A 22245-nucleotide genomic window follows, 5' to 3' on the forward strand; every position below is an offset into this window, starting at 1 on the left:
GTTAAGCCCCCCTCCCCCCCCATAAAAAATCTTCCAATATTGCTCCTGTGAGTAATTATCCCCATTTTACAGATGGGGAAACTGACTCAGAAGTGATTTGTCCCATTGTCAGAAAGGGAATTTGTCTCAACCTGAGAGATGAGTTGAAGGGTCCCTGGCTCTGACCTGTGCTTAGATTACTAGAACACCTCTTCCACATAATGTCTCATCCCTCCCACAAAAAATATAAATTGTTAAATTCCAGATTGTTTTTTTTGTCTTCAGCCCATGCCTCCACTTCCTGATCAATGGGAAAGATTTGGATTGCTGCTTTGACCTCCTGAGCAGGACAGAACAGGACAGAGGCCAAGTTGAGACACCATAACTAGTTAAGAAAAAATTCAGCCCTTCGTTTGTCTTGACCAGATGAGCCAGCTGAAGGAGTTGGGGGACAGTGCTGCTGATTACGGTGTGAGAGGAGGAAGCTAGAGAACTACTCTTTCCCTAGTAACATTGGATTGGAGGTGGTGGGGGAAGGTGAGAGAGTCATTCTCCAAGTAGCCTCATGCTGTAACTTTTGCCAAGAGCTATCTCCTTTGACAGCACGTTTACCTTGGTAGCTTGACACCTGATTTTCTTTCCCCCCCCCCATTATTTCCTCCTTGAGTATTGTTCCACCAGAAGATGAGGGCAATGTGCTACTGAAACTGGCTCCTGCAGGAGCAGACCTAGAAGATAATGGTTTTACCTCTACAAACAAATATTTCCCTTGCTGTTATAATGTGTTCTTGTTCCTTGTGATAATATTAGAGTACCTCACACATCAATTTATCCTCATTACAACCTCTGTGAGGTACAAAAGTGTAGTAAACACTTAAAAGCTTAATAGATTTTTTTTTTTTTAAAGGCCAGAGAGGGACTATATGTTAATCTAATCTGACTTCCTGTATCACATGGGCCTTGGAACTTGACCTAATACCTGTTAGTTAAGAGAATTATTCTTCCCTGCTATGTAAGTAAACCCTATCAAGCTCAATAACTTGGGCTGAACTAGAGAATTCCTGCTTTACAGACTTTAAATGATGGAGAATTTACCATTTTCCTTGTGGCTGTGTTATTATTTAAACTAATTATTAAAAAGTTACATTTTTCTAATTCTGACTTCTAGCTATGGGGTGTTATGACCTTTTTTGCTACAATTAAGAGCCTCCTAATATGTGGTATGTCCTCTTTGTTTCTAGGTATTTAGCTGGGATTGTGTTGCTTCCTAATATACTTTGATAAACTAACTAGATTGAGCTGCTTAAATTTTTCATTGTAAAGAGTTTCAGAGTAGTAGCCGTGTTAGTCTGTATCTGCAAAAAGAACAGGAGTACTTGTGGCATCTTAGAGACTAACAAATTTATTAGAGCATAAACTTTCTGTAAAGAGTGTTTTCCAGGGTCACTTTTTTTTTTTTTTTGGTAGCTCTCCTGTGATCTTTTGTCCATTTTTCAACATAACCTTGAAAGTGCATGTGCTGGAAAAGGACACGCTATTTTGGTAGGATTCAGAGTGCTGTATACAAAGGTATTATCGCTTCCCTTCTGCTCATCCAAAGATCATGTTAGCTGCAGTATTTTACTGGGAGCTAATGTTCTCTTGGTTATCTACAATAACCTTTATATCCTCCTAGGGCTTGTCTTCACATCATCAGTTATCTTGAGTTAGTACCACTTGAATTATTGCAGACATGCTTCAAAACAATGCTGGAGTTAAACAGAGTGATTAATTAGCAGCACAGTTGTTGGATTAGTGGCTGATGAATTATTGTAACTGAGGCTGTTGCATCCACACTGCATTACTAGCTCCAGCATCAGCATCGCCAGAACATTAACACATCCCAAAAGGCCTTCTAGCTGGAGTTTAAAGCACCACTTAACGTGAGTTAGAAATTTTTGTGTGTGGACAGGAGTTAGGGCTAACACTAGATTTATAACTTGAGCTAACTGCTGTGAAGACACACCCTTAGAATCACTGCTTTCCAGGATACGTTCTTCCATCTCCTACTCCTCCATTGATTTCAGAGGGGCCACTCATGGAGTTAGGTGTTACTCAGTGTGAGAGAGGCCGCGTCTATACTATAAAGTTAAGTCAATGTAAGCAGCCTAGTGTCAACCTAGCTGTCCGTGTGTATGCTTAAATTTGTCTCCTGCCAAGTATATGCCCCAATACAGTGATGCAGTAAAACCACCTCCCTGAAAGGCGTTAAGCCATGGTTGACATATGGTGGTTGATGTACTGCGAATGTAGACTGTCCTCTAGCAACTGTACTACAATGCCTGACACTGACCCCCTCTGGTCACAGTTGTGAACTCCACTGCCCAGGGAATACAGAGAATGGAAGCCGCTTTGCATATTTTTGAAATGCATTTTCCTGATTGCTCAGCTTGGCGAACACACCTTGCAGCCCTCCCTTGTGTGCAGCTGCCCAACCGATCATGCTGGCTACATGCTCCAGATGTATTCCTGCCTGAAGTAGACAGGAGGTATGGGTATTGGATCACCTATGGAGCAGATGTAGAAACGTGGACATCTATGAGCAGATTGCATGGGGGATGCAGCAGAAGGGGTACAACAGCAGTGTTACGTGAAAGCCAAGGAACTGCAGCAGGCATATCAGAAGGCCAGGGAGGCCAACAGTTGATTTAGTGCCAAGGTGCAGACCTGCTGCTTGTACAATGAGCTCCATGTCAGACTTGGCGGAGACCTCACCAGCACACTGCAGAGCACCATGGATACCTCGGTGGAGCCAGAGAGACAGACCCCTGCTGTGAACAGTGAGGAGGATGAGGGACATGTGACCTGAGGGTCAAGCTAAGCCTTAAGCCAGGATCTGTAAGAGAGTCCACTGCAGTCTCGTCAGTCCTAGCAGCTAAGCACAGGCGAGTCTGATGCAGGGAAAGGAACCTCAGGTAAGTGTGTGAATGCATTTCCCATTACAATGTTTAAATGTACAAATGGTGCCCCATCCCAACTTAACAGGACCCAAGTAGTGATGTTTAATTTACTTATACTAGAAGTGGTAACTGTCCAAAAAAAAGAAAGGTAGAGCTGTTATCTGCTGTTCATTGCCCCGTAGATTTAAGCGGGGAGGGTGGCATATGGATCAGTTTATGTACACAGACATTCTTGGAATTCTCCAGAGAGATCTCAATGAAACTTTTGTGGGGGTACTCAGCAATCCTCTCCTGATGGTTTCTAGGGATGCCAGCCTTATTTCTTCCTCTATGGTAAGATTCTTTCCCATAGCAGTCTGCGATGACTTTGGCAATCTCCACTGCAGCAAAGGCTAGTGTATGTGGGACCAGGCAGCTTCAGTACACCAGCAGCAGCTTTGCTGTCTGTGCCTATGTTACCCTCAGGAGTGAGATGTCAGCTAAAATTACCACCGTGCCTTTTCAATGCCTTTTCCATGGGCATAAGTGTAGGGCAACAGAGGCTGAAATGTTGTTTTGTGCAACGGAATTCCCTTACCCTCCAGTGCCTCTGCTCGGCCGTACTCACCATGGCTGGGGCTGGGCGCAATGCTGTGCACAGGCACTCCCAGGCTGAAGTGTCAATAATCGTTTCTTGTTTAAAACTTTAGGTGAGCCAAGGGAAGGGTGTTATGAAACTTAACTTTCACTTTTCCTTGTGTTATACACAGAATACCTCTGTATGTTTTGTCTGTAGCTGCTGCTGTTGTGGTGTTGAGAGGTCCCCCCTACACACCCATGGAACGTCTGATCATGATAAGGAGGAGAAAGAAGAGGATATGTGCAGAGAGATCCTGCAAGCTAGTGCTGCATCGGATCACGAAAAGAGGGCCTGGAGGGTGAATATTGCAGACAGTATGGAGAGGGAAAGAGTGGATAGGAGAAGGAAATGTACTGGGACATAATGGGCCTTCTTCATCAGCAAACACAAATGCTTTAGACCTAAGTTCCTTTTAAGCTGCGCAGCCATGCAGCAGCCTGTTTAGTGCTGCCCAGCTGACCTGCCGCAGCCAGGGGAGGGGTGTGCCATGGGCGCCCACTTCCCTTGTAACCAGGGGAGTACTTGACCCCCACTCCGCTCCAGGCCCCGCCTCTAATCCACCTCTTCCCCCAAGTCCCCGCCCACGTCCTGCTTCTTCCCTGCCTCCTCCCCCAAGCGTGCCCTGTCCCCACTCCTCCCCCTCCCTCCCGCGGCTTCCTACATGCCGCAAAACAGCTGTTCGCAGGGGCAGGAGGTGTTGGGAGGGAGGAGTTGGTCAGCGGGGTTGCTGGCAGGTGAGAGGTGCTCGGGGGTGGGGGTAGCTTGGCTGCTGGTAAGTGCTGCTGAGCAGCACCCGATAATTTTCTCTGTGGATGCTCCAGCCCTGGAGCACCCATGGAGTCAGCACCCTAGGGGGGCACCCCAACTCAGCTCCGAACCTGCGTGACCGGGGCACCCCTCCTGCAACTCAGCCCTGGCTCTGACCTGCTGGGGGAGGAATGCCTAGCCCACAGCCCCAGCCCCCGAGCTGCCGTGCTGGGAAGAGGCACCTTTTCCCACCCCAGCCCAGGTGCTGCTGTGGGGAGAGAGAGCTGGGGGGAGTCTTCTCTCCCTGCCATAGCCCTGGAGCACCTTCCTGCACCACAAACCTCTCATCCCCAGCCCCACCCCGGAGCCCTCACCCTATGCACCCCAGCCCTGAGCTCCTCAGCCCCACTCTTATCCTTGTACCCCCAGCCAGCGCCCTCACACCCCAGCCCTCTGCTGCAACCCTGAGCCCCCCTCCCACACTCTGAACCCCTTGGCCCCACCCCCACCACATTAATTTTGTTATGTGCACCAATATGAAGGTGATGTGTCACACATAACACAATTTATTCTGTACGTGTGGGAAAAATTAGAGGAAACACTGCTGCAGACTCTGGTTGACCTACAGGTTAAACAATCATGGGTTCACCTCTCTTTTCAGTCAGTGGAGAACTCCATTTTACACCTTTCTACACCTCCTGCCCCAACTTTCCACGTGGCATCAGGGGATGCATCCATATCCCCTTCCACTCCACGCCAATGGACAGTAAGGAGAACCATAGCTTCACATGCACTGATGCATGAGAGCCATTATTGCTGTATGTGTAGCCCAAATGAACTGAAAAGGACATGAATGTTCTGTCTCCTTGTTAAGTTCTGTTAATTTATTTCAGAAGTTTTTATTGTATTTTTTTTTTAATTGTACCCTGTTTTTTTTTACACTGGTTTTGGTTCTCAATAAAAAAAATATTTTTTGGTAAATAATTAATCTTTATTACTTCACAACATATGCTGCAGAATGCCTAGCACTTCTGAAAGCACTCACTACTTGTTGTACAGGTGGACAAAACTTATAGGATCAGTGCCAAAAACACAGTGTAATAATTGTAAATGTACAAAAAGCACTGGAAAATTAATAAGTCCATTAACAAACAGTGTTATATTAATAAATGTACAACAAGCACCACACAATTCCTAATAGCCACCAAAACGCGGATAGCAGTGGAGCATCTCTAGTGATCCACCAATGTTTGCATAATCTTGGAAAAGTAGCCTGTTCTGTTGATGTACTCTGTGGCAAGGTAGGCTGGTGCCAAAATAGGGATGTGTGTGCCATCTATCATCCCACTGCAGTTTGGGAACCCCATTGCTGCAGATCCATCCAGTATGTCCTGCACATTACTGTGAGTCACAGTCCTGCATAGCAGGAGACCATTAATGGCCCCCCATTGTAGATTTTCCAAGTCCAAAGTGATGTCCTACTGACTGGTAGCAATCTGGTGTTGCAAGGTTTTAGAAAGCAATCATCACTCACTTAGCTGACAGTACTGCTATCATTCTAGTCTCCCTGTGCTACAGGGTTGGGGTGAGTTTGGCATACAGATCCAGGAATGTGGTCTTTTGCATCTGACAGTTCTGCAGCTACTGCTCGTCATCCCAAACCTGCATTATGATGTGATCCCAGTCAGTGCTTCTTTCTTGGGCACAGAAGCAGCACTCCCTGGTCTGCAACTGCTCTGTGAATGCCACCACCATCCTTGAACTGGTTTTTGCTATATCACATAGCAAACTGTCCTCCACAAAATCTTCATGTCACCTAATGCTTACTGTGGCTCTGCAAATACCAGAGGATCATGCCTCCTCTGCTTGCAACAGTCATGACAATAGTGCAGAGCTGTTTGGGCTTCATGCTTCTGTCAGAGATGGCAGACAGTGAGAAGTGCTTGTTACTCCTGTGCAACTTGTTTCTACCTCACCAATTTCCCAAAAGGCAGTGTGCTGGAGAATGGCAAGTTTTGCATTAGGATACCTACCTATGTTGCACCACACACTACATTGACGCAAACACCTGGTGAGTATGTGAAGTGCCAATGCAAGGAAACAAGTATGTGCACGCACAAGTGATATGCAAACTGCAGTGGCTGTATGCCAACATAACTTGTCAATCAAAGTTTGTAATGTAGATGTGACCTAAGGATGGCAGAATGTGAACCAGAATGTTTAAGTGATTTGTCCATGATCACACAAGGAGATTGGCAGGAATAGGAATTGAACCCAGAACTTTTGAGTTCCAGATCAGTGTCTCCCTAGGAGTGACAAAGTTTTGATCCAGATAGTCCCCTCTAACTAGCCCACTGAGAGAGAGTTCTTAACCTTGTTGCAGGTGGCCAAATCTGATGCCACTGGCCTTAGATCATCACTTCAGTAGAGCACATTGTTCTATCCCAACTTGGAAGCCTTCTCTTTAGTTTGGCTAGAAAGGATAGAAATCCATAAGCATGGACTCTCCAAGCAGGTGGCTTATGTTGTGGCATCTCAGAGGCCATCTACAGCTTGAGGTGAAAAGGTTTGCTGTGTGGTACATACAGGCCCAATTGGTCCCTTTTACTTGTCCCGTGCAAAAATGCTTAACTCTATCCAGATAAGCTATCTTTGGCAGCTATTTCAGTTTATTTTACCCTAGCAGAAGTTAGACTCTACAGCTCTTTGTCTTAAGGTTCAGACAGTTCAGAGCAACTGCACCTGTATTTTTCGCTTAGTGGCCCAGTAAGGACATCCACACTCTGGCTGCCAGCTGTTGGCTGTCTTAAGTGGATCCTTGTCCCTCTCCCTTCTGACCAGGGTATTTCTAGGTTGCACAGTTTCTTGTGTTCACTGTGTATTTCCCTGTACAGATAAGTTACCCAAGGATACCTGCTTCCTTTCTTTTCAGAGACTGTTAACAGGTGTAATTGCTACAGTTATAAATAGGGCTGTCAAGCAAGTAAAAAAATTAATTGCGCTGTTAAACAATAATAGAATACCATTTATTTAAATATTTTTGGATGTTTTCAACATTTTCAAATATATTTATTTCAATTACAACACAATATAAAGTGTACAGTGCTCACTTTATATTTATTTTTATTACAAATATTTGCACTGTAAAAAATAAAATAAATAGTATTTTTCAATTCCCCCATTGCAAGTACTGTAGTGAAATTTCTTTATCATGAAAGTTGAATTAATAAATGTAAAATTATGTAAAAAAAACCCCCTGCATTCAAAAATAAAACTATGTAAAAATTTAGAGCCTACAAATCCACTCAGTCCTGCTTCTTGTTCAGCCAATTGCTCTGACAAACAAATTTGTTTACAGTTGCAGGAGATAATGCTGCCCGCTTCTTGTTTACCATGTCACCAGAAGGTTAAAACAGGCGTTCACATGGCACTGTTGTAGATAACAATATATTTGCGTGCCAGATGCCCTAAAGATTTATGTCTCTTCTTGCTTCAACTATCATTCCTGAGGACATGAATCCATGCTGATGACTGGTTCTGCTTGATAACGATCCAAAGCAGTATGGACCGACACATGTTCATTTTCATCATCTGAGTCAGATGCCACCAGCAGAAGGTTGATTTTCTTTTTTAGTGGTTCAGGTTCTGTAGTTTCCACATTGGATTGTTGCTCTTTAAAAACTTCTGAAAGCATTCTCCACACCTTGTTCCTCTCAGATTTTGGAAGGCACTTCAGATTCTTAGACCTTGGGTTGAGTGCCATAACTATCTTTAGAAATCTCACATTGGTACCACCTTTGCGTTTTGTCAAATCTGCAGTGAAAGTGTTCTTAAAGAAACATGTGCTGGGTCATTAGCCAAAACTGCTATAACATGAAATATATGGCAGAATGCGGGTAAAACAGAGCAGGAGACATCCAATTCTTCCCAAAGAGTTTAGTCACAAATTTAATTAATGCATTTTTTTTTAAACTAGCATCATCAACATGGAAGCATGTCCTTTGGAATGGTGGCCAAAGCACGCAGGGGCATACGAATGTTTTAACATATAAATAACTTACGTAAATAACTTGCAAGGCTCGCTACAAAAGTGCCTTGTGGATGCCTATTCTCACTTTCAGATGACATTGTAAATAATCAGCCAGCATTATGTCCTGTATATGTAAACAAACTTTTGTCTTCGTGATTGGCAGAACTAGGACTCGTAGGCACTAAAGTTTTACATTGTTTTGTTTTTGAGTGAAGTTATGTAACAAAAATTCTACATTTGTAACTCGCACTTTCATGATAAAGAGATTGCACTACAGTACTTGCATTAGGTGAATTGAAAAATACTATTTATTTTATCATTTTTAGAGTGCAAATATTAGTAATAAAAAATATAAAGTGAACGCTGTACACTTTCTTTTCTGTGTTGTAATTGAAATCAATATATTTGAAAATGTAGAAAAACATGCAAATAAATGTATTTAATAAATGTAACTTAAACCTATTGCTTAACACTGTGATTAACACTGCGATTACTTTTTTAAAATTGCAATTAATTTTTTTGATTTAATCGTGAGAGTTAACTGCGATTAATTGACAACCCTATTTATAAGTTCTCTACGGTTCTTTCTATGCAAACCTACTTTATTCTTAAGGTAAAAAGCATTATAGAGAAAACTTTAAAAATAATAAAGACACCTACACAACTCTAACATGTACCTAACCCTACCCTAAGGATTGGAGCCTTCCGTGGACCAGGCGTCCTGTCCATTTTCTGGATCAGGAAGAGGCCCATGAGCCAGTTTAAAAACAGGCTATTTGTCCCCAAACCCTTTCTTTGTTGGTCCTAGTTTAAATTACTGTATGCATATCTCTCCGGGTGGGTGTCTTCCAAGGGCTGATAATGGAGGAAAGTACATTAGCATCTCTACTCCCTGCTAGAGAAGGTACGTGCAATGTCCTAACAACACATATATAATTACATTTTTAGTGCAATGTCCCCCAAAGGTATTAACTGTAATTCAGTGAGGTTTAACTTAATTTAGTAAATTTCATCTTAATTCCATAAGGTTTGTTCAGGATAATACAGGATATTGTCAATCTGTCACATCTATTTCAGTTTATTGTCTCTTAATAGAAGTCTCTTAACACCACCCCCATTAAAAAGCCCTTGGTCATGGGATATTAATGTGGCCTTGACAAAGCTTATCAAAGTTCCTTTAGAACCACTTATTTCCTATGAGCTCAAGTTCTTTACATGCAGTTATTTTGCTGGTGGCAATGACTTCGGTCTAATGACCAAGTTACCTTATACCAGTCTTTCCTGAGATAAAGTGGTGCTACAGAGTTAGTGTTCTCTCCAGTGTGGTATTGGAGTTCCACACTAATGATCCTATTGGCCTGCCAACGTTCTTCCCACACCTGCCTGCCCATTTCAGGGAGACCTTTCTCCATATGCTTGATCTTAAAAGATCCCTGGGAGGACTAAAACCATTAGAAAATCAACACAATTTTGCTTCATTTGATACCAATACCATAGAGGATCATGTCTTAGTGGATGCCTAATTGCATTTCATACTGGTGTGAGGTCCCCTGCCTCACCCCTCCTGCACCACACACCCTGCCCTGAGCCTTCTGCCGTATCCCTCCTGCACCCCAACCCCTTGCCCTTAGCCCCTTCCTGCACACCGCACCCCCTCCCACACCCTAACCCCCTGCTCCAGCCCTACATTTATGGCCTTGCATACAATTTTCCCACCAGATATGGCCCTTGGGCAAAAATTCCCCCTCCCTACCCCCCCCCCCCGCTATAAGGTAAGGGAGGTTAAACTCTCACCACTCACCCCACCAAAAAAGTTTTGTTTTGTTTTGTTATAGGATGTCCCTTACTTTCAGTTAGCTAATTTATACTTATGATTATATATTATTATGTAGGCATTTTGAGAGGTATCTTAATTCATACTTTCCTCTTTGTCTGCCCTATTGGCATGGGTCATGTTGGTTTTGCTCATTTGCTTACATTTCCTTGTGGGTATCTCATTTCCGTGTGGATATTTCTTAGTCTGCCGGAATGTGAATCCTGGACTGACTGAATGTACCTTATAATTTTGCTTCTCTGAAGATATTATCTAGGTGAATTCTCTCACAACAAACACCTCATCCCGTAATTCTGAGAGGTACTTTTTTATACACTTTTTCTCTGATAGTATCTTTTGCTAGTTGATCATCTTTTCTTTTGGAAGCATTATCTCCTACTCAGTTGAAGGATCTACTTGGAATATTCAGGAAGTCAGCCTGAGCCAATGATCCACTCTGGTAATGCTGCCCTTGATGGTCAAAACTGTCTTGAGCTAGGGAGAGTTCTTCTAGCCTTGCACTAAGGAACTAAGGCCCAGGAGCAAGAGTTCTGTTAGAGATCCTCTTTTGAGAAACAGATTTACAAGGTAAGCAACTCTTTTTTGATAGAAGGAAAATGGACTAGAATAGGAGCTTGAAGTATGACTGTGCCCCCTCCTTACTCATCATACTTGTTGAAGTGTGAATCTCTTTGTCTCCATTCCTCCCACAAGAACTGGTTATACAATATATGGAATATCAGACTTATTGTTTTTCAAATAAATTGAGGAACTTAAAACCAAGAAAAAAAAGAAACAGACATTTGGACAACTGAAACCAAGATTGGTAATTCATCAGTTGTATGTCATTCATAATGTATAGTAGTATGGGATGTGATTTATTTAGTTGTATATCTGTTAATATATTTGACATTATGGTTTATAACTCACCTGCCATTTGACAAATGTAAAGAAGGTGACTTATGCTAAGAGAAATTAGAACTAAAAGGTTAATACACTTGTTGCAATATTTTGGAAATGTATATTGCTACGTTGATTTGTATAAAATGGGTGTTTACGACTTTCATAAAAAAATACACTTAAAAAAAGGAAGAATAGCCTCATTTGTGTTGGCTCCAAAGCCAAGCTGCTAAAAACTCTTTGTAGTGTTTAGTATCTGTCTTCAAACACTGTCTTAGGGCGTATTTTCACTAGCAACGTTAAAGCATTGCCACGGTAGCGCTTTAACGAGAGCTCTCCCAGCACTATAACCCCGCCCCCCATCTCCACAAGGGGAGTGCGGCTCCCAGTGCTGGGAGTGCGGCTCCCAGCGCTGGTGCACTATCTACACTGCCACTTTACAGCGCTGAAACTTGCAGTGCTCAGGGGGATGTTTTTTCACACCTCTCTATATTTTATTGCTCAAAAAATTTGGAGAAATAAACCCGAGCAAGAAAGTTGCAGTGCTGTAAAGTTGCAGTGTAGACAAGGCCTTAGTGTGTTTTTTGACCAACTACTAGTAACTAATCATAACTGCAACATTGCTGTCTTGATGTAACATTCAGGACAGTGATGCTTTAAAGAGTAGAGGGCTAAAAAAGCTACACGGTTCATTCTTTATCTTGGGCTTGTACCTAAAATTCATTCTATATCAAATACACAGATGTCTTATACTTTGGAAATGAAAATCCTGTACAGTCCCAAGTGAAAAGCTGAATGTGGCTGAGTTTATAGATGTGGTAGGTCAAAGACGCACACAAGTAAGAAACAAAACTCCTTCAGAATAAACTTGGGAGTGAAAATCAGATACTTATTAAACAGTAAAAATCTTCATTAACATAGAGTTAAGGTTGTTCAGTGATAGCTTCCAGCACATCAAGTTCAGCAAAACTCAAACTTGTGAAAACAAGGAAATACAAAGTTAAGGTAAATGCCCATGCAACTGTAACTCTTCCCTTCTGGAGCTGGAAGGAGCCCGTGGCAATTGTCTACATGTTTTAGGTATAGAGGTACTGAAGAGTGGAAGCAATAGGTCAGACTGATTGATAGAGGTGCGTTTGGGATATTAGGAGATCTGTGGATTTGTTTGAGGAATGCAGAGGTGTGATTTTGATATGAGGGTATCTGGCTCTGTGCCCCCATGCGTAAGATCAAATGAAAGATGTGAATGTGTAACTTGAGGTTCCAGTCTGCATCATTTCAATAGAGAGTTGTGTAGGGTATGTCAGTAGCAGGGTGCTGGGGTTGACTTTCCATGGGTATGGTCAATAGTAAGAAGGGATATGAGAGCAATCTGTGGATTTAATGATGGGTAAGGGAAGGTATAGGTTTAAGTGGTATAAAAGGGTGTTAAGTGGTCATGAAATTTTATAGGAGTCCAATTTACAGTTAGAGTTGAACTTTGAACAGAAAGATGGTCTTAATCTTAACTATAGCATAAGTGGCCCACTGCTATAATTTTGTTCTAGTCTGCCTAGCCCCACCCTCCTAGTTTGACAAACTTCACTTCTAAAAATAAGATTCCATTCCATCGGAATAAGATCCACACACTCTACCTCCCGATTCTGGAAGGTACAGGTTACTGTTCACTTCACTATTCTGCCATATCAAATTTCAGTTTTCTTCAATGTATGCATATATACAAATCACTAACTATGTACAAAGGTTAGATACAATGAACAACATTACTCTGAAGTATAGTGCTTAATTCTGCATCAAATTATTCATCGGAAACGTCAATAATTTTCATAGAGATTAAATTTCAATTTGTCACATTTTTATTATATTCTCTTTAATAATGTGCTGCCATTTTTCTTTTAGGGTTGAATCCCTCCAGATTCCGAATAGGTGACCAAGAGTTTGATTCATTACCATCTTTACTGGAATTCTACAAAATACATTATTTGGACACTACAACCTTGATAGAACCTGTTTCCAAATCCAAGCAGAATAGTGGAGTTATACTGAGGCAGGAAGAAGCTGAATATGTGCGAGCTCTCTTTGACTTTAATGGAAATGATGAGGAAGATCTTCCATTTAAGAAAGGAGACATACTGAGAATCCGGGATAAGCCTGAAGAGCAATGGTGGAATGCAGAAGACATCGATGGAAAGAGGGGAATGATACCTGTTCCTTACGTGGAGAAGTATAGACCTTCCTCTGCTTCAGTATCTACTCTGATTGGAGGTAACCAGGATAGTTCCCACCCACAGCCACTGGGTGGGCCGGAGCCAGGGCCCTATGCCCAACCCAACATCAACACTCCGCTCCCTAACCTTCAGAATGGCCCTATTTATGCCCGGGTTATCCAGAAGCGAGTCCCTAATGCCTACGACAAGACAGCCTTGGCTTTGGAGGTACATAATGGGCAAAAATTAGAAAGAAGAGATTTATTCAAGGGATTTCCCTTTCAACACATAGCCTTTGTAGGAATGCTGAGAGGGAGAAAGCATTGTAACATTACTCTTGATGTAAAACTAATAACTAGTTTAATGTTTTGGATGGAGACTTTATTTGAAATCTATTATAAATGACTAGAGAAGATTCTGATAATTTATATTATAAAATGTTTAGGGTATTATATTCACTGAACAAATAACCTATTTCACTTCAAGCATTACTAATATAGCAACGCTTCCCCATCCACATTCTTATTCACTTCTTCATGCTTCTGAGGTTTTTTTCCCCAATAACAAAGTTAAGAGTTCATAAACTGGTTAGTTTGGATACTTGGGCACAGTCTCTTTCCATTCCTAAGTAGGCATGCTGACTTCTCTCCCACACCTCCAGTTTAATAATACAAATGGTTCTATGGTTCATGTATGAGCTCCTTTAATAACACACTAAGATGGTGCTGATCATGCATGTGGTTTATCTAGAACATCACACACTGAAATAAGAGCACCTTTTAGGTGATTGCTTTTTCAATACCTCCCTATGTTTCATGTAGTCCTAGTAACTCTACATGTGGAAAGCATTGGGACGAGTGGATGCAGGATGCTTCTTGATGAATCACCACTTTTCGTTAAAGGGATGAATCATTTTTTGATTGTACATTCAAATAGTCATACATGGATTCTTTTCTTTTTTCTTTTAAAATGAAATGCCAAGGAAATGGGAGTACTGTATAGACACACTTCAACTAGATATCCTTAAAGTTAAGCTTGAGGGAATTGGGAGCAGGGTATTCTCAGTGGTAGGCTCTCCTCTCAGGATGGCATGTAAAATGCATCTCTTTATCCAGGCTTTCCTTTAACTACAATCTCTGGATTTTCTTTATTTAATCTGCTTCCTGTTGTCCACCATCTTGGGCTCTTTCAGGGAAACTGAGACAGTTTCTGTGAGGAGGCATAGAGGAAGTGCTCCCCATTCTTGTGATAATTAGTTTTGTCTTGCATGGTATAAAATGTACCTAAATACCGTAGCGATGTGAACACTATACATAATTACAACATTATGAATAATGTTGTCATAGCAACAGTAGAAGTAATGTGGTGTTAGTCAGATTATAGATGCATAACCTAGAAAATCCAAAACTTTGTTTCCTAAAGATATTGTAACTTGGCCAGGGTGCATGCATGTAACTTGTTACTATATATGTTGTTGCATTTATGCTTTAAAGGTGAAATGGAAAGCTAAAATAAAAATTTAAGTAAATCAAGAAATGTGCCTAGAATTAACCCCAAACAATTTTTCCAGGCTTTGAGGGACACTGAGCACATAGTTTTTAATTTTTAGAATTTCATAAAGCCCTAAAATTGTTTACTTTTCTGGGTTTACTGGAGATGGGCCCAGAATGATGGATTCTGGGATATCATAGGTACCAGATGTACACAAGTTCCGACATTGATGTTGTGGCATCTCTAGCAAACCAAAAAGAGCAGGGTTGTTTTTTTCTCCCCGCAAAGTTCAGTGAAATTTTAAATTATGTGTTGAGTGACGCCATGTCCTCCAATATCTCTAACAGCCTTATTAGTGGGTACAGTTGTCACACATTTCTGGACTTCCCTCTTTAGGTTTAGTTCACATTTAAGGGAAAATTCCAGTGCAAAGTTAAAGCTTATAAGTAAACTTTAATTATAAAGAATTAAGCTCTGAAGAAAATGTATGTTAAAATTAAATGTACGTTAACAGAAAGCTGCTGTGTTGATTGGTGATACAAAGTGGGATTGAAAGTATTTATTTTCCCTTAGAAAGCACTGGAAATGTAGGTTGTCTTGTGCAGTCCTTTTATAAGGGGCAAATTACCTGCAGGTGCCTTGGACAGGTCTTCCAGTAGTAGAGTTCATGGGATTGGACACTCATCCCTTCATGATAAATGAACTATCAGCCTGCCACAGTTTGTAAGGAAGTGGAATTCCATGCAGACCTTTTCTCCCCTGTTCCAAATGAATTTACAGAATTCCACTGGCACAGGGGTTCTAAAATTCATTGCACCGCGACCCCCTTATGACAACAAAAATTACTAGAGACTAATGAATCAAATAATAATTAATAAAAGAGATTAATATTTTTAATGAAAGCTTTGATCCTGCAGAGGCTGACTGTGCTGCCTGGGAAAATTTTCTGCTTGCCCCAGGCAAGTGGCTTTTTCAAGCCCCGTATTTGTGATCCAGACTACGAATAGCACTTTTGTACTCCTTAAGATTAAAAAAATTTTTTTTTTTAGAAAAGCCCAAGAAAAGAGCTGATCTCTGGAGGAAGTGACACCCTGACAAAGGATATACTGAATCTTGAAAGAAAGATAGAATATACGTATCAGATGTTGTAAAATTAAAGCTATGTTGATATGCATAAATGTTCACTTTCAAACATAGTCAAGGAAATGAAGGTTTAGAATCTCAATAAGGATGTAAATGATCCTGAAATACCGTCAACTCCTCTTCTCACTACTTTGTTTCAAAGGGTATGCCTTGTTTAGATCCTTTATGGAGCACTAGTGGGACTCTGTGTAACTCTCATTATATTTGGGCCAGTGGAGATCATTATGTAGTAAATGCCTGTTTTTTGCTGTAAAAACTATAGCTACAACTAGTGTACTGAAGATGGTGTTAAAGTTCTGCGGTAACTGCACCTCTGACCTTGTGGCCTCCTTGAGGGCACTATTCTCAGGCCTCTAGCCATTACCTTTTTCGCAGCAGGAACCTGCATTCTTCTCCCTCCAGACAAGGGATTTAGGTTGCAGTTTCCTCCTATAGCTCACTATGATCACTTTAGCACTGTGGTTCTCAAACTGGGGGTCAGGACTCCTCAAGGGGTTGCAAGGTTATTACATGGGGGGGTTGCGAGCTGTCAGACTCCACCCCAAACCCTGTTTTGCCTCCAGCATTTATAATGGTGATAAATATATTTAAAAGCGTTTTAAGGGGGGTTGCACTCAGAGGCTTGCGATGTGAAAGGGGTCACCTGTACAAAAGTTTGAGAACCACTGCTTTAGCAAGTCTGATTTAAGTTCAGCAACTACTTTCCTGCTACCTCCCACGGGCTATGACAGGGTTAATCAGTGGCCAACCAGCCTTTATGAAGCAAAGTATTTATATAGAGAAAACAAAAAACAGCTTATATATATTCCAGACTTACTAGGTGTCGGCAATCTTCCACATGGGGACCCTGGTGTGTTTGAAAATCCATCAAACCATTTCAGCAAGGTTTGCCCCAGTTGGTTACAGTTTCATGTTAGATCTTAAAAAGAAAAGGAGTACTTGTGGCACCTTAGAGATTAACAAATTTATTTGAGATGTAGCTCACGAAAGCTTATGCTCAAATAAATTTGTTAGTCTCTAAGGTGCCACAAGTACTCCTTTTCTTTTTGCGAATACAGACTAACACGGCTGCTACTCTGAAACATGTTAGATCTTGGATCCAATGAGTGATACCTCCCGTCCCCACCCATAGCAAGCTGCCCACTAAATACAGTTCTCATTTCTTTGTCTGCTGGGCCTCTTGAACTGGGTCAAAACCAGTATATGCAGTTTCCCGCAAGATGTAGTACTTCTGCAAACTTGTTTACCTGCCTAGAGATGAGTAGTAATTACCCTTAGAGACATAGGTTCCTAATAATTCATTCCTGTTTAGTGACTTCCCTTCAGTTACTGTATTGCTTGTCTTGTTTCAAGAAGGAAATTAACCTCTTTACACCCAGCAGAGAACAATACAAGGTGAGAGGGAAAACTGAGTTGCACATATTCTTTTATAAAAATAAATGTTTCCCAATTCTCTACAAACGGGATCGATAAACTCTCTGTAAAACCATTCTTTACGGACATCTAAGCAAAGACAGAGCACTGTCTTCTTTTGTGCATTACCAGACTCTATCAAATATTTGAAACAAAGCATTGGAATGCCAAGTTTTGAAGCTGATTTAAGAAGCTCTAACTTAACTTTGATTGGTTATTGAGAGTTAAATTGTTAATTTAAAAACAAATTAAAAGCTATTGTAATAACCTGGAAACTGATTATGCCTGCTTTCCAGTGAGGTGAAGATTTTTTTCACTCTTACTTTGCTTTATCAATCTAAAGAGATTGGAAGTATTACTGACAGGTCACATCCAAATGAGAGAGCGCTCCATTCACTAAATGGAGATAGTGAAACAGTGACAAAGACTACTAAAATATAGAAATCTCCCCTTTTGATAACCTTGATTGAAAGTCTCTAAACCAGAACAACTATTTTTCTTAACTGTGTACAGTGGGACTGTGTGCCAAAGGGACAATTTGCCTTGGGAACCATAATTCTTACTTTACTGGTTCAGGTTGCTATTTGAAATATATAACAATGCACTAAAGAGGCTTTATCATTTTCATATATTGTACATTCTTGTGAGGAATGGGCAAGCGAACACTTGTGCAAAAAAAAAAAAAAAAAGAGGTGCCAAGATAAGTTACAACAAGATTTATAATATAAAAAAACCTTAAAAACCAAATTATCTGTTTTGTAGTATATTTTACCTAGAATTTAATTATAGATTGTTATCTAATCACAAGCTTTGCCTGTTATTGCTTACCATCTAAACATATTGATCCGTGTATACTGGTGTCCCACAGCCCATTTTTTCAGATTATGCCAGCACAGAGGAATTGCAAAACAGCTATAAAGCCCCTTGAGAATATTTCCAGTACAGTGGGACTCTGACAAGCTCAGAGCTGGCTCCATTGTCTCCATGCCTCCCCCAATGCAGAGTGCACTAGTAGAAGCAGGAGGTCAAAGTGGGAACATGGCTGAGGGTACCCCTTTGCTCCATCTGTTTCCCAGCGCTGCTAGTCCTTCATTCACCACCAGGTGCTGCAATGTCTTCAAGGCTACCCCAGTGGTTCTCAATCTTTCCAGACTACTGTACCCCTTTCAGGAGTCTGATTTGTCTTGTGCATCCCAAGTTTCACCTCACTTAAAAACTACTTAGTTATAAAAACAGACATAAAAATATGAAAGGGTTACAGCACACTATTACTGAAAAATTGCTTACTTCCTCATTTTCTCTGTATGAAATTTTAGTTTGTACTGACTTCTCTAGTACTTTTTATGTAACCTGTGGTAAAACTAGGCAAATATCTAGAAGATTTGATGTATCTCCTGGAAGACCTCTGTGTGCCCCCTGGGGTATGCATACCCCTGATTGAGAACCACTGGGCTACCCTAACCTGCAGTCCCAGGATAGGAGAGATGCAAACCACCTCTGTTCCACTGTTCCTGTGTGGTAAGCTCTGAATTGTCCCTCTTCAGCACTCTCACTTCATTTCCAATTATCCCTTTTGAAATTCACATACACTGTCGCATCTAAAACAGAAGATTTAACCTTATCAGAGAAAATATTTGAATCTATGGAAAAACCTGATTATAACACATGGGTAAAACCTTTGTTATACTAAAGGCAAAATAAACTGAAAGTAGGTTTCTGGAACATTACAACAATGGATGAAACAACAAAAGCTGTGCAGGTGATGAAAGAAATGGAGACACACAATTTTGAAATTCTTGAAGTACATTAATGTCAATGGCCAAGAGCTGATAAAAAGCATTTTTTAAAAAAAGGTCAGTGTAATTGGGAAGGCAAAATGGTTAGTGCTGAGGAATAGCATTAACTATGACTTTCAAAGAAAAAAATCACATAGACAGTGGGAGCTGATTAACAACAGATTGTTTCAAACATGATACGAGTATGACAATTATACAGTGTTATGCACCAACAGACAACTACAATAAGATCTGTGATCATTTCTACAGTTGCCAACAAACTCTGAAAATATTCCCAAGCATGACATTTGCTTAATAATGGTGGACTTCAGTGCCAACATTGGGGATGATGATGACAGAATGGATAAAGCAATGGGCAAGCATGACCTTGGTTTCTAAAATCAGAATGGTGAAAGACTGATAGAACTGTCTGGTATCAGGGCTTGTAATTGGTGGAACACTATTCCCAGACAAAGTTATACATAAAGTAACTTGGACTTTCCCAGATGGAATGGCAGCATTAGATGGCAAAGACGTTTGAAAGCTCTTGACAGCTGTTCTGGAAAAATTTCATTTGCTAATGAAAGCTGTATTAACATACTATATCTGCCTCATAGCGTGTTGCAGCATTTCAGTCTGGAGGTGATGAATATATGGATCATTTTGACCAGATCATCATCTGGGAGCTAGGTGTGAAGTTCTACTTGCCAGCTGAAGGTAGAAAAAGGCATATGTCACCACTGATACAACATAGGTGTCTTGATCTAGTGATGAGCTGAACAGGACTTGAAGCTTTGTACCATTTTGATGAATAGGGGTTAGATGCTTTCTGTGGAAGGGGAAGATCAGCTTCTTGGTTAGTTGTCTGAAACATTTTCCCCTTTTCCTAACTACTGTTGCTTAAACTAAACTCATGCAAGACCAATGGAAACTGCTCTCTTGAAGATGTTATGATATCCTAGTCATAGCATTGGCTTCTTCTATGGAAAGTGACATACAACTAATGTCACCATCATATTGCTCGTAATGAAACACATGATGTTTTGCCTCTTCAGCTCTTACGTAGATATTGGGTGGGAAGAGAGGATAAATCCTTGAGGGGAGAGGAGAGGAGAGATACTTGTGAGCCTCATGAGGTGAGGGTTTTAGCATTACCACTCTGGGTCCTGTTTGAGAATATGTAATTCTGTATTGTCTGCCACCATGCATGGTGGTCACCAGCACCTTATGATCAACTGTCCTGAAAGATGCATTAAAGATTGAGTAATATGAATGTTGACCTATGGTCTCTGGAGGAGAGTTTCAAAGGCACAAATAAAAGTTAGATCCCTAACTCGTATTGAAAGTCATTTGAAGTCAGGCCACCTAAGGCCAGATTTAAAAAGATATTTAGGCACCTAATGATGCAGACAGGCATCTAGTAGGATTTAGAATACTGAGGTTGGTTGCCTAATATGACTATTCACTCCAGTAAATCCCACTAGATGCCTGTCTGCAATGTTAGGTGCCTAAACACCTTTGCAAATCTGACCCCCAATCACCATTTGTGCCTTTGAAAATCTCTCCCTATATTCATTGTCATAGATAATCATTTAGTGCTATTAGGACTGTATCCTAGTCTGAAGCCTAATTGCAATGAATCCAGGATGTTGGCAGATGTTGCATGGTCTTGAAGTCTGGTTGTGTCTAATCTCTCAATGATTTTTTACTAGCAATTGAGATTTTCTGTGTCTAGCACTGTTGGATCAACCTGTTGTCTCATGCTTGGCAAACTGGGACCAAGATATTATCTGTTTTGGTCAACAAGTTATTACACTGTTCTGCCAGCTCATCAGCCTTGTTTTGCCTTTCTAGGAGATGCTGGAAATGCAAATAATTCAAGAGTTTCCACCAGGTTTGGCTCATTCCTCTTGTGAGATAGAAGGAAGGCTTTGGTCTTTGCCTAGAAGAAGACGCAGTAAGAACAGCAAAGCAAAACCATTCATGTACCATGCCCAGTTCTAAAACAACAATCAGATTCAGCATGTAGCTCCAGAGATGGCATGTGTGCAAGGCATCCTGGAAGTTGACATTATTGCATATTGTTGGAGTTCAGTTATCTTATCTCTTAACGATTTTGACTATAAATTGAGAGGTTTCCTTCATCTACTATTATGGAACCAGCTATTGTCTCATTTTATACCTAGATTATAATCTCAGTGTTTATACATGACCTAACACAATAGGGCTGTGATTTATGACACTTTTGCAATACAAATAATACATATTAATAATATTAGCTTCCTGAGAGTTAGGCAGAATACTTCATTTTTCAGGAATGTTGGTAGGCTTGCTTTTCTGTGGAAAATGTGTTTTGATTTTCATTAGAAGTTGGCAGCGTTCTTTATTGTCATTCACTAGGCAGAATGGGAGTGCAAGATATGGATCTGTTTTGCACTGGTGGCTCACCTATTTCTCAGGTCTTGATCATGATTTTGAGCCGTACTCCACACAAATGGTTAAATGACTAATTCACTCTGGTTTGGTTTAAAGTTTTCTGTTTAATAATGAATTCCTCTCATATTTGGTTGCTCTTTTCTGTAAAGTAGGATCAGCGCTCTTTCCTTTCATGTTTGGATTATTCAGCCTGGATTAAACAGGCAGTTCATTATACAGCATAGCTCTGTTGGTCATAGTTTATACTGTGGTGATGATGGAGGAATAAGTTCTCTACTTTTATTATGAGAAATCTTTGTGCTGTTAATGGATGGATTCAAAGTGGATTTCTTAGTATCAGTACTCTATCTGCCTGCGTATGCACGTCATCTGACAAAAGTTTTAAGTGAACTGTATTGATCTATGTGGAGGACAAGCAAATTGGATCATTCCCCTGGACTCTTCCCGCCTCTCCCAGGCATATCACACTGTAAACCTTTTGTAATTGCTATCCACTGTCATTCCTAGGTGTCGGTGAGTATTACTGTTTTCCAAGATTCCTGCTACTTAGGGGTTCAGATTTTTTCCCCTAACTGCATTTTTCCAAAATTAATCTTTTTGTTTTTACCCTTATTCTAATCGCTAGGTCCCTTTTTATTCTCTGACCTCTCTGGTGTTCAATTCCTTTCAATTTCATATCTTTAAATTGCAATAGTGTGCTGTCTACCTCCTCTTCTGGATCATTTAATTAAGTAGTTAAATAAATCCAGTCCT

The 22245-nt window shown here is 40.8% G+C and overlaps 1 protein-coding gene and 1 long non-coding RNA gene across 6 annotated transcripts in view; one reads left to right on the forward strand and one right to left on the reverse strand.

Moving 5' to 3' along the window:
- The window catches only part of CRK (CRK proto-oncogene, adaptor protein), a 48558-nt gene that overhangs the window by 16754 nt on the left and 9559 nt on the right, over window positions 1–22245 (forward strand). For 2 of the 3 annotated variants that reach the window (XM_038375362.2, XM_038375360.2), the window contains exon 2: window positions 12927–13462. In XM_038375362.2, coding sequence (XP_038231290.1) covers window positions 12927–13462 — 536 coding nt within the window. The remainder of the gene's footprint in view (window positions 1–12926; window positions 13463–22245) is intronic. The other variant, XM_038375363.2, reaches the window with a different exon arrangement.
- The window catches only part of LOC122456969, a 52701-nt gene that overhangs the window by 8471 nt on the left and 21985 nt on the right, over window positions 1–22245 (reverse strand). The window contains exon 3 of one of the 3 annotated variants that reach the window (XR_006276186.1): window positions 18621–20998. The exons of 1 other annotated variant lie outside the window; for it this stretch is intronic. This is a non-coding gene — a long non-coding RNA (uncharacterized LOC122456969). Of the gene's footprint in view, window positions 1–18620; window positions 20999–22245 lie in introns of those variants that run through there. One more of the 3 variants, XR_006276187.1, reaches the window with a different exon arrangement.

The sequence above is a fragment of the Dermochelys coriacea genome, chromosome 17 (assembly GCF_009764565.3).
Source record: "Dermochelys coriacea isolate rDerCor1 chromosome 17, rDerCor1.pri.v4, whole genome shotgun sequence".
NCBI lineage: Eukaryota > Metazoa > Chordata > Testudines > Dermochelyidae > Dermochelys > Dermochelys coriacea.